The sequence below is a fragment of the Orcinus orca genome, chromosome 16 (assembly GCF_937001465.1).
Source record: "Orcinus orca chromosome 16, mOrcOrc1.1, whole genome shotgun sequence".
In the NCBI taxonomy this organism is placed as follows: Eukaryota; Metazoa; Chordata; class Mammalia; order Artiodactyla; family Delphinidae; genus Orcinus; species Orcinus orca.
In genome coordinates, this window is record NC_064574.1 from 79,180,106 (window position 1) to 79,192,069 (window position 11,964).

Consider the following 11,964-nt stretch of genomic DNA (forward strand, 5'->3'; position numbering starts at 1 on the left):
GGCAGCCAGAAGCGTGTGTTGTCAAGCTAGTGACTGATTGGGAAACAGGGCAACGATTGGCAGAGAGCGGAGAACACACTCCCTAGAGCTATTCCGACCAGGGAGTTAGGGACCTGGGATGGTGGTTAGACACCCACTGTAATTAGCTGTTGGTTGAGGGCTGCCCGGGGGCTGTTCATTCCCTGGCACTTCTGGCCTGACCTAGCAGAGCAGCCTTTGGGGCGAAGCACCCAGGCACAGAGACGCAGATCCTCCTGGCTGTTGGAAGAAGTCAGGAGCATGATGAAAGATAACAGTCCGAGGGAAAGGCGCACAGGCAACGCATCGACAGCTTCTGTACACTAGTTTTTATTACAAAAGGGATAAATGCACATAGCAAGAAGTTTAAACACCCCAGGAAAGTACTGATAAAGATGTATCTTCTCTCTCCCTGACTCCCAGTGTGACTTGCCTAAGGCAACCACCTGTCACCTACAAATTGGCCCTTGCCCTCTACCTCTACAAGGATCAAATTATGAGCTGCTGCAGCTGCTGACCATTGACACCCCCTGAAAGGAGTTCAGGGTGGAGATCAGGAATGAGGCCCTCTGTGCTCTGGGAAGAACTGGCAGAACATGTCTTTAGATAGATATTTTCAGGAGAAGACTTTATGAGCCCAACTCTTGCATCTCCTCGTATCTAGAAAAGCACTAAAATCCTTCATGGTGACGTCCGCTCCTCGTGACCAGCAGCAACCTTCTGCAAAAAATATGTGCTTGATTGCATGGACTCCCCCTTCACCAAACTCACATATATACTCATCTTCCCCCCTACCTCTTTGGAGCAGTTTCTCAGAGCTATCTGAAATGCCGTCTCCTGGACTATAGTCCTCATTTTGCCCCTCATTAAGTTTGTAAAACGTAACTCGCAACTCTCACATTGTGTATTTTTTTCAGTCAACACAACTTTGATAGTTTGCATCCATCAAGTTGCTAAGCATACGTGTATTTTTTTTTACATGAATAGGATCATACAGTGCATGTCCTTGTGCACCTTGTTTTTTTTCACTTAAAAATATATCTTTGCTGAGGCCCCTATGAATTGGCAATTAGGTTGTTGCTAGTTTTCTATAACCACAAATAGTGCTGCCTGCATCCTTGTACATGAACCTCTGTGCAAACGTGTAGGACATATTTCTGGAGGTGGAATTGCTGGGTCAATGGCGTGTGTGTGTATGTATGTATGTATTTATTTATTTTGGCTGTGTTGGGTCTTTGTTGCTGTGCGCGGGCTTTTCTCTAGTTGTAGCGAGCGGGGGGCTACTCTTGTGGTGCGCAGGCTTCTCACTGCGGTGGCTTCTCTTGTTGCGGAGCACGGGCTCTAGGCGCGCAGGCTTCAGTAGTTGTGGTGTGCGGGCTCAGTAGTTGTGGCTCGTGGGCTTAGCTGCTCCGCGGCATGTGGGATCCTCCCGGACTGGGGCTCGAACCCGTGTCCCCTGCATTGGCAGGCGGATTCTTAACCACTGCGCCACCAGGGAAGTCCCAGTATGTGTGTCTAGCATTTTAACATATGCTACCAGACGGTCCTCCAAAGAGGCTGGCCCAGGAGACACGCCTGCCAGAAGAAGGACAGGGTTCCAGCTTTGCACACTCTTGGAGGCTCTCCCCTCCTTGCCACTGCCTGCTTCAATCCTTCCATGGCTGCATGGCTGCAACTGTACCAGATTTTACAGCTTCCCTGATGAAATAAATGAGAACCCTCAGATGGGAACCAGCAAAGGTAGTTTATTTAGCGCTTGCCTAGCAAGGGAATCAGGCGCATCACCTGTGTTTGGCAGCGACTCACAGGCCTCCAGGGAGTGGGAGAGCTTCAGAGAGGACCAGAGGGAAAGCACAGGTATATCTTGAATGGAGGCTGTTCCCCGGGAAGCTGGAGGCGGGATAACTAGAAGCAGACATCTTCTGTGATTGATTCGGGAGTATGTTTGGCCATCTCTGGTTGGTTCTGAGTTGGAGAAAGGGGACAATTAGGAAGCTGGCAGTCACTGACCAATCTCACGATTCTGGGGTTTTTGCTGCAGAGGCTGTGCGTCAGAGTTCTGTTGTCACCTACAGTCTGACCAATGTCTGTTTGTAGTTCCGTCTCTCACCTGAAGACACCAGCTCTCTTCCATCCTTAGAAAAACACTCTGTGGGAATTCCCTGGTGGTCTAGGGGTTAGGACTCTGTGCTTCCACTGCTTGGGAACTGTTCGGGGGTGAGGGTGGGGAACTGAGATCCCTCACAGCTGCATGGCACGGCCAAAAAAAGGAAGCAAAGACTTTTTAAAAAGAAGAAGAAGAAGAAACACTGTTCTTTAGAGAGTGAAAGCTCAATCACCGTTCAGAGGCCAGCTCTGGGCCGAGGATTTCTGCAGGCTCTCTTCCCCCATCAGAATGTCCTCTCTTGTTTTTAACGCTACCCTTGATTCTGCTTTGTATCGAGTTAAAAGAACCTTAATAGTCTGCTGCCAGGCCTTTCCTGTGCTCTGCAGACTCTCTGTACCTGAAGGCTTGTTTTGAACCGTGGAAGGTTGCCCTGCTCCCACCTGCAGTAAGACCGACCCTCCCCGCAGCTGACAATGACTAATGGAGGGGGTGTAATTCTGAGGGGTGGGTCTCACACCACTGCCCAGTGGCTGGAGCTCTAATTCCCCTCTGCTTGATAACACACTCTTATTGGAAGTGATAACACACTCTTATTGGCAGTGATAACACACTCTTATTTCCTTCCCTTGTATTACCTCCTCATTTTCCTGGTGTTGTTTCCTGTACCTCCCAAATATAATATCTGAACCCAAATCTTTGTTTTCAGCGAGTGCTTCTGGGGAAACCCCAAACAAAATTGAAAGGTTTCCTTATCCGTATTTTACAGATGAGGGAAACTGAGGCTCAGAGAGGTTAAGTAACATATTTCAAGGTCATGCGGCTTCTCAGTCAGGACTGGTGTTAAACCCACACTGCTTTTGATTTGTGAGTGTGTTATTTTTCTCCCTAATCCTTTGAAGCCGGAGGCCAACCACCTTTTATAATTTAATAGTCTTTTGATGCCTAAACAGCTCCTTGTGCAATAATACGTTCTGTCAAAATTTTTTACAAATTTAACTGAATCCAGCTATGCATGTATGTTCTTCAGGGTTCATAACAGGACTCCCAAGGGCAGGCCAAGACCACTCCTGGGATACCCTGTGCTCAGGCTGTCTTCATTCCCCACCCCCAGCCTCGGATGGGCAACTCAGGGTGATTTCTGGGGCACGCACTCCACTGTTGAAACCCCAACTCTGCCACCCAAGGGAGATGAGGACAGGCAAGACACGACCACCTTCGAAGGAGAAAGCACATTTTACTTAGATTGTTCTTAGAGAACAGCAAGTGTGTCCATCTACACTCGACATACAAATCACATAATATAGAAAAAAAAAAAAGCTGGGATCCTCTCCACCCTCAGCTCCCACCCCATCTTCCCCTCACCAAAATGTGGGGAAAGACCAGCCTTAAAGGCAGAGACGGCCTTTGTCCCCAAAGTAGCATGGAACACACTGTGCCATGAAGCAAAACATCTCCTTAAACCCATATCTTCACAAAGGAATTCAGCTCCCCAGGCTGGCCCCTCATCCAGGTCCGCCAGGTGCATTTCATTACAAAAACCAATGAGTTCCTGAAAAAACTTTATTAGTCGTATCCCACGAGAGGTGTGCCAGGAGGGCCAGGGTCTGGCAGTGAACGCAGCAAAGAGCCCTATGCTTTTGTTGGGTTTTTATTCACCTGGGAGGCTGCAGGTGGGACAGGCCAGGAGCATCCCCACTGTAATGGAGAGCTATGGGTGTTGAGAGGTCACCCATCCCCAGACAGATAGACAGACAGCCCGTAGGCCCCACTGCAAGACCAGAGGGCCCATAGAAGATGGCTGCAGGCTAAGGTACAAGCAGAGTCTGTCTGCAGGGTAGGACTCATGCACTTGGGCTCTGATGGAACCCAGAAGTCAGGGAAGTGCCCGCCCCAGCTCAGGAGGAGGACAAAGGACCGCCATGGCCCTCCTCCGGGACCTTCTCTCCCAGCTCAGGAAAGGCAAGAGGCCCGGGATGCTTGGAGCCCTCATTCAGCCCCCAGGAGCAGGCCTCCCCTGCCTTGGGTTCTTTTAATAGACTAGACACATCCCCTGAGAATGATGCTAGGAAACAGGACCATTAGCCCTTTGCCTGCCACCGCTGGCTCACCAGGCCCCAAGCAGCCTTTTAGGAGGTGAGACCCAGGCCCAAGCTCAGGGCTGGGGGCCGGGCAGGGGTTAGATGAAGGTGCTGTTGGCAGGGTGCCTCTGGACAGCGACTTTGGCACCCATCACTCTGGTCCTACTGGAGGCTTTCTTCTGCTTGGCATCCAAGTTCTTCATGTACCTCTGGACCCACAGCAACCTGGGGTTGCCACAGAACCTCTGGCCCTTCCTGGTGGTGAAGCTGCGGGAAGAGTGACAGGGCACACGTGAGGTCTGGCAGGGGGTTTGGATCCCTTCACTTTCTGAGGAGGTCGTGTGGAAGCCCAGAGGACACGCTGCTGTCCCAGCCTCCTGGCAGGTTCCCGACACGATGTCTCCTCTCTGTGCGTCTGCATCTCTTTGTTTCAATAACCTCATGTTCATGTTCAGTAACCTCCTTGTCATATGGGGAAGGCCCAGCCCTGCCTTTAGATAACACTGAGTCTGAAGAGAGAGACACAATGTCTACTCACAGGGGCGAGAGAAGATGCACTGAAAACCCCAAAGAAAAAAGGCCTCCAGTTCACACAGTGTGCAAGGAAGCGTGGCCGATAAGGATGCCAGAGCTGGGAGTGGGCAGTGGGATGCCATTTTCCAAGCCAGCTCTGAGCGGTGGATGCCAGGCTGTGGAGCTGGGTCTGGAGCCAGTGGGGAAAATTACAGTTAATAATTAATTTTTTTTTCTCAAAGATGCAGACAAAATTAAGATTCAAAGTTTTAATTAATTTCCATACTGATGAAAATAATTCCATGAATTCGGTAAACCATTGCATAAATGCTATAGGGTAAAAAAATGTAAACAAGTGTTAACAAGTTTAAACAATTCACTACAAGTAAATGATTCTGCATTATAAATACTACCTTCTGGGTTAAGAAAAGACCACATTTCTAGGGCATGCCACTGTAAGCAGTGAGCTTACATTTGCTGTCTTGTAACTCTGAAGTTATTTGGAGTCCTAAGTGACCTTGAATAGGTCACCTTTCTGAGCCTTAATCGCCTCCTGTAACATGAGAATAATCAATCCTAGCTCATAGAATGGCTGAGAGGGTGAGATAAGGGAATGTTATATGCCCCGAATGGTGCCTCGTATATATTTGGTGCTCAGTACATGATTATTGACTCTGAATCCTCTTCCTAATCTTATGGATGAGGAAGTTGAGGCTCAGAGAGGTGAGGTGACCTCCCCAGGGTCACAGAGCAGGGCCCTCAGTGATCCTGAAGGCTCACGTCTCCCTGCCCCACTCCTGCCAGGTGGCCGAGGAGGAGTAGTTTCTTACATCACTCCTGCCTTGGGGCAGACACTCCTGTTGGACAGCTGGTAGTTTATCACTCGTCTCTCAGGAATTCTCTTGGAAACGAAGGCTAAGCAGCAGGAAGAGGGGATGATCATGGGGCCTAAAAGACAGGAGAGAGAAGAGCCAATTTCTTTACCAGCCTGCTCTAGACTCTGGGCTTCAACATGGAGCCCGTCCCCTGCACTAAACCCCTCCAGTCCAGCCACTGGGCTGCCCCCTTCTCAGCAGTCCCCTCCAGACCCAGGCTGCTCAGTCCTCCATCCTCTGCTGTGCCATTCCAGCCATGCCCTTGGGACGGCTGTCCTGTGTGAGCGACCCAGGGTGGGGTCAGAGTTCTTACCTGTAAGGACAATGCAGTAGGTGCACAGGACCATGAGCAGGAGGCCGGTTGCCATGGTCATGGGGGCTGCCATGTCCTGGAGAGCAGAGGAGGCAGCTCAGAGCTCAAAGCTGGGGGCAGGAGGGGCGGGGCTGGGACAAGGGGCGTGGTTCCCTGCGAGCACTCCAGCTGCCCTCTGGCCTTTAGCAGGGCAGCTAGGAGGAAACATGTGCTTATATATATATAGCCTCCCCAGGGAGCCTTCCCCTCCCCTCCTTCAAAGTCCTAGAAGCCTCTGAGATCAGCAAAAAGGAAGTCGTTGCTAACTGAGTCAGGGGTTATCTTGTCCTCTAAGAAAGGGCTGGCGGTGGAGGGCATTGCCCTGCTAGGGCGAAGTGCAAACACATTGGATACATGATGGAGATCCTGGCTGTGCTGCTCATTTCCTGTGGGACCCTGGGCAAGTCATTCACTTCACTGAGCCTCAGTTTCCTCATCTGAAAAGGAGTAAAGTTATCCTCTCTCCTTCCATCCATTCGTTCATTCACCAACTCTTGTTAAGCAAGTACCATGTGCCAGGCGTCTACTGCGGAGGCAGATGTGAGGTCAAGTGTGCAGTCAACTATCACAGGCGCTGGCGGAGTGGGCATAGAGGAAAGCGGATGCCGTCACTGTTCATTACTATCTCCTCGGACCTCTCTCCCATGCTCATGCGGCACCCCCTCTTGGTGACCTTGCATTCCCAATCCCCAAGCTGCTGGATCCACCTAGCCTGCAGGCTCTAGGCAAGTGGGACGTGCCTGGAGACTTACATCCTCCGGGAAGCCCTTGACCAATGCCTGCTGGAGGGGTACAGACTCCAGGTCCAGCGTGACGTGTACTGTTTCTCCAGTTCCTGGAGGGGTGGAGCCAGTTTCCTTCTGTGAGACAAGACTTGGCTGTCTCCTCCCTTTCAGGGTCTGCTTCCCCCTCCCCTACTGGTTTCCCCTGGAAGCTCTGCCTGATAAACGACTGGCCCACGAATCCTCATCTCAGGGTCTCCTTTGGGGACCCCAATCTGAGACAATGTGTATGTGTGAGGGAGTGAGGCACATAGGGAGGACTGGCCAGTTCTTCGGGGGGGAGAGTGGCGCATGCACTTGTGGAGTGTGAGGTTGGCTCTGCTGAGGTTTGGAAGATGAAAGGCAGTGGGGACCGCGCTGGGGCTTTGTAAACCATAATACTTGGCTCAGTTGTCAGCGTGGGACATGCCACCCACCCACCCCCCACCCCCATTCCAGACTCCCAGCCTGGGACCCCATGTTTAGAGACTCTTGTCACTGCTGCTTCCATTCCTAAACACTTCGCATCCTCTCCATTTCACCTCTCATGGAAATACTTGGTTTTCTCCAGCCTCCCTGCTGTGGCTTCCCAGGAGCACACCTGTGTGGCAGCACAGTGGCCCACATCACCTGGCTGATGATGACCAGCTGTGTGTCTACATTTCCCACTTGACCATGAACACCTTGAGATCAGTGTCTCATTTCCACGCCCACCAAGTCCCGTGCAGATCACCTGTCCCATGGCCAGCATTTGTAGAATGAATATATGAGGGACCGACTCTGAGTCACTCTCCTTTGGATCAGGGACTCCCATGTGGTCTCTGCCCAGCATGACTGGGGTCAGTGTGTACACAGGGGAGCCATGCAGCAGGTCCTCTGATGGGGACAAGACTGAAGTTGGGGAGGCCAGCAGTGCCTGATCTCGTAGTCCTTATTTATGGAGTGAAGTATGGTGAGCACCCCGCTCAGCTCTTCACTAGCTTTGCACATTCCCCTCCCCAGCCAGCAGTTAAGGACCCTCACCTGGCAGAGGAGCATTCAGTGAGAGCCCTTTACATATGCAAGGGCTTCTCACTGAGTCCATTTTAGGAAGCTGCTTCTAATCTTTGCTCCTCAACAATTCCGAGGGGATAGCCTGCTCTCTGTCTGGGTTTTATAACAGGGGGCGCTGGGAGGGGTGGCTGGAGATGGGAGAGACAGAGGCAGCACACAGGAGAAGGGTGAGGACTGGCCTGAGCAGGGTGGGAAGCCTTCGCGCGTTGACCATGTGTTGCAACTTCATTGGGACGGCAGAAGGTCATTGGGCGGGAGGGTTCGGGGTGGGGTGCCTCACCCCAATTAGTAACACTATTTAGGGGCTTTCCCAAGATGCTTTTTTTTTTTTAAAGGCATTTCTTTTAAAGTTTATTTCTTTTATTTATTTATTTTTGGCTGCGTTGGGTCTTTGTTGCTGCGCGCGGGCTTTCTCTAGTTGCGGCGAGCGGGGGCTCCTCTTCGTTGCGGTGCGCATGCTTCTCGTTGGGGTGGCTTCTCATGCTGCGGAGCAGGGGCTCTAGAGCGCAGGCCCAGTAGTTGTGGCTCGCGGGCTCTAGAGTGCAGGCTCAGTAGTTGTGGCACACGGGCTTAGTTGCTCCGCGGCACATGGGATCTTCCCAGACCAGGGCTCGAACCCTTGTCCCCTGCATTGGCAGGCAGATTCTTAACCACTGCGCCACCAGGGAAGCCTCCAAAGACGCTTTTTAAAAAAACACCCAGTCTCGCTGCTCTGTCTGGGAAAGTAAGCAAGGCAGGGACTACCAACCCATTTTACAAAAGGAAAAGCTGAAGTCTACGAAAGGTGAGTGAGTAGACGCCACCACGGAGCTACTTATGCTGACTCCCAAAATGGGAACTGCACGTTCCCGCTGGAAGGGGGGATTCCAGCAGCCCGAGCAGTTATTCAAAGTAAGAGTGGGAGAAGCAGGAGATGCCAGGAAAGAATAGAAAGGGATAACTAGTGTAAACAGTGCTGCAGTGAACATTGGGGTGTATGTATCCTTTTGGACCATGTTTTTCTCCAGATATATGCACAGGAGTGGGATTGCAGGATCATATGGTAAGAGAGCTAACATTTAGATAGAGAAGGAGGAGGAGAAGGAGAAGGAGGGGAAGGGGGAGGGGAGGGGGAGGAAGAGTAGGGGGATGGGGAGGAGGAGGAGAAGGAGGGGGAGGGGAGGGGATAGGGGAGGGGAGGGGGAGGAAGAGGAGGGGGATGGGGAGGAGGAGGAGAAGGAGAAAGAGGGGCAGGAGGCCAAGACAGCAGATGCAGGCAAAGACTTGGGGAACGGGGCTTCCCTGGTGGCGCAGTGGTTAAGAGTCCACCTGCCGATGCAGTGGACGCGGGTTCGTGCCCCGGTCCGGGAAGATCCCACATGCCGCGGAGCGGCTGGGCCTGCGAGCCACAACTACTGGGCCCACGCCCCACAACTACTGAAGCCCGCGCCCCTAGAGCCCGTGCTCCACAACAAGAGAAGCCACGTCAATGAGAAGCCCGCGCACCGCAACGAAGAGTAGCCCCCATTCGCCACAACTAGAGAAAGCCCGTGCGCAGCAACAAAGACCCAACTCAGCCAAAAATAAATAAATAAATACATTTTTTTAAAAAAGAAAAAATATGTTGGCTTATTTATTAAAGAGGTAGTTCAGTAAAGTGTATACCTCTTACCATATTTTAGCAAACAAAAAGTGGTCATTCTTGTTTTGTTGTTTTTATTACGACTCGTTTACAAGCTGGTGAACTGACTAAGCAATCCACAGGCTCTTCCCTTTAATATATCATGGCATTTAATCTAATCTTTACAGTAATGACCCTGTGGAGTAGATATTATTCATTTTGTTGCACAGAGGTGAAGTAACTTGTTCTGGTCACAGTCCCTGACCACACCTTGTTTGCAGCTGAAACCTGAAAACAAGGGTGTTAGAAATATGGGGAAAGTGAGGGAGAAAAAGGCTAAGAAAGAGGAGGAAAATGGACAAGATGATCCTAAAATTCATGTGGAAATGCAAGGAGCTCAGAACAGCCGAAAGAATCTTGAAAAAGAAAGACAAAGTTGGAGGACTAACACTTCTGGATTTCAAAACTTACTGCACCGTAATCAAGGTAGTTTGATACTGGCGTAAGAATAGACATACAGATCAACAGAACAGAGCTGAGAGTCCGGAAAGAAACCCTTACATTTATAGTCAATTGATTTTTGACAAGGGTGCCAAGTCCATTCGATGGAAAAGAACAGTCTTTTCAACAGTTGGTGCTGGGACAACCGGATATCCACATGCAAATAAATAAAGTGAAACCCTACTCCATACCACATACAAAAATTAATTCAATATGGAGCAAAAATCTAAATGAGAGATAAAACTATAAAACTCTTAGAAGAAAACAGGTGTAAATCTTCATGACCTTGGATTAAGTAACAGTTTCTTTGATGTAATATCAAAAGCACAAGCAAGCAAAGGAAAAATAGATAAGTTGGACTTCTTTAAAATTAAAAACTTTTGTGAATCAAAGCACACTATCAAGAAAGTGAAAAGCCAACCCACATAATGGGAGAAAATCTTTGGAAATCACCTGATAATTCTAGTATCCAGAATTATAAACAAGTCCACAATACAAAGACAAATAACCCAATTTAAAAATAAGCAAAGAATTTAACTAGACATTTCTCAGAAGAAGATATACAAATGGCCCATAAGCACATGAAAAGATGCTCAACTGTGGATTGCTTAGTCAACAGGGAAAAGCAAATCAAAACCACAATGAGATATCACTTCACACCTAGTAGGATGGCTATGAAAAAAACCCAACAACAACAGAAAATAAAAAGTGTTGGCAAGGAAATGGGAACTCTCATATATTATTCATGGAAATGTAAGATGGTATAACCACTATGGAAAGGTTTGGCAGTTCCTCAAAAAGTTAAACATAGAGTTACAATATGACCCAATAATTTCACTCTAAAGTATATACCCTAGAAAACTGAAAATATTTACACAGAAACTTGCACGTGAAGGTTCATAGCAGCATTATTCATAGTAGCCAAAAAGTGGAAACAACTTAACGTCCATCAATTGATAAATGGATAAACGAAGGTACAATGCAATATACGGTGGAATTTTATTCAACCATAAAAAGGAATGAAGTACCGATATATGCATTATGTTAAATGACAGACACAACAGACCAGACATTGTATGATTCCATTCATAAGAAATGTTCACAGTAGACACATCCATAGAGACTTAAAGTAGATTCCTGGTTGCCAGGGGCCTGGAAGGAGTAGAAAGTAGGGAGATACAGAGTTTCTTTTGGGGGTGATGAAAATATTCTAGAATTCGATAGCAGTGAGCGTTGTACAAATTGTGAGTATAGCACTCACAGGTACACTTTAAAGGGGTTAAAATGATGAAGTTTATGTGATGTGGATTTTATCTCAATTAAAAATTAGACGAAAAAAGAAAGAGAAGATGCTGTGGAAACATTCAAAATGTTTGTTCAAATGGTGGGGCCTTTATTAATGGCTTTATTAAAGCTGCGCCCAGTTTCAAAGATCTTGTCTGCCTCCCTCATGTGGCCTGACTTTCATCAAACAGTCTGATATATTAGACTGGAAACCGAGAGGGCACAGGCAGTGGGATTTCCCCCGGCCCTCCCTTACCTTGGTCACACTTCCTGGCAAGCAGGCAGACAAGGAAGCTTCCTTCAGTGGGTCCCATGGCCGAGTCCTTAGAGAGTTGAGGCTTGAGGGCCCCCTTCTCTCTCTCTTTTTCCTCCTGTGACCGTCCTCAGACCCCAGTGCCTCCTTACTCCCTCTCTCCGTTCTTATATCAAAACCTACTCTATAGACAGGCAATAAAAGGCACACATTCCCTCTACACCTAAGTGACTGATAACAGCTTAAAATAAGATGCTTCTTGTATTCTAGGCCTCTGCAAATGAGGACCATTGAAGCCAGGTTTCTGCTTTTTGGAGAGGGATATTGAAAATATGCAAAGGGGGAAGGAGTGCGTGAACCCAACGTTGCTGAATTGAAAGCAGAGGTATCCATGTATATATCATCTTTTAGAAACACTGATACACCAATAGCGATGAGCATACCTAGCAAAGATATTTCTCCTTGGAGAAATAAATGATTCTAGTCCTGGGTCAAAGAAAGTAGAACCTGGAATATCTTTTTGGTGCCAGAAAGTAAGAAGTTGCTCAAAGAATCATGGGGATATGTCA

At 48.8% G+C, this 11,964-nt stretch overlaps 1 protein-coding gene across 1 annotated transcript; it reads right to left on the bottom strand.

Annotated features, from left to right (window-relative positions):
* Positions 1 to 4,301: 4,301 nt before the first annotated feature.
* On the bottom strand, positions 4,302 to 5,977 carry CCL24 (C-C motif chemokine ligand 24). The gene is made up of 3 exons (XM_004269020.1): positions 5,905 to 5,977; positions 5,547 to 5,664; positions 4,302 to 4,470 (listed from the first exon to the last, which is right to left on the bottom strand). The coding sequence occupies exons 1-3, from the start codon at positions 5,975 to 5,977 to the stop codon at positions 4,302 to 4,304; spliced, it is 360 nt and encodes a 119-aa protein (XP_004269068.1).
* Positions 5,978 to 11,964: the final 5,987 nt, after the last annotated feature.

Excerpts from the sequence above, each read along its gene's own strand:
- CCL24 (XM_004269020.1), bottom strand. The coding sequence starts at position 5,977 with ATGGCAGCCCCCATGACCATGGCAACCGGCCTCCTGCTCATGGTCCTG. Across the intron at positions 5,665-5,904 it reads CTACTGCATTGTCCTTACAG|GCCCCATGATCATCCCCTCT; the intron begins GTAAGAACTCTG and ends CCTGTCTTTTAG. Across the intron at positions 4,471-5,546 it reads TGCCCCAAGGCAGGAGTGAT|CTTCACCACCAGGAAGGGCC; the intron begins GTAAGAAACTAC and ends CTCTTCCCGCAG.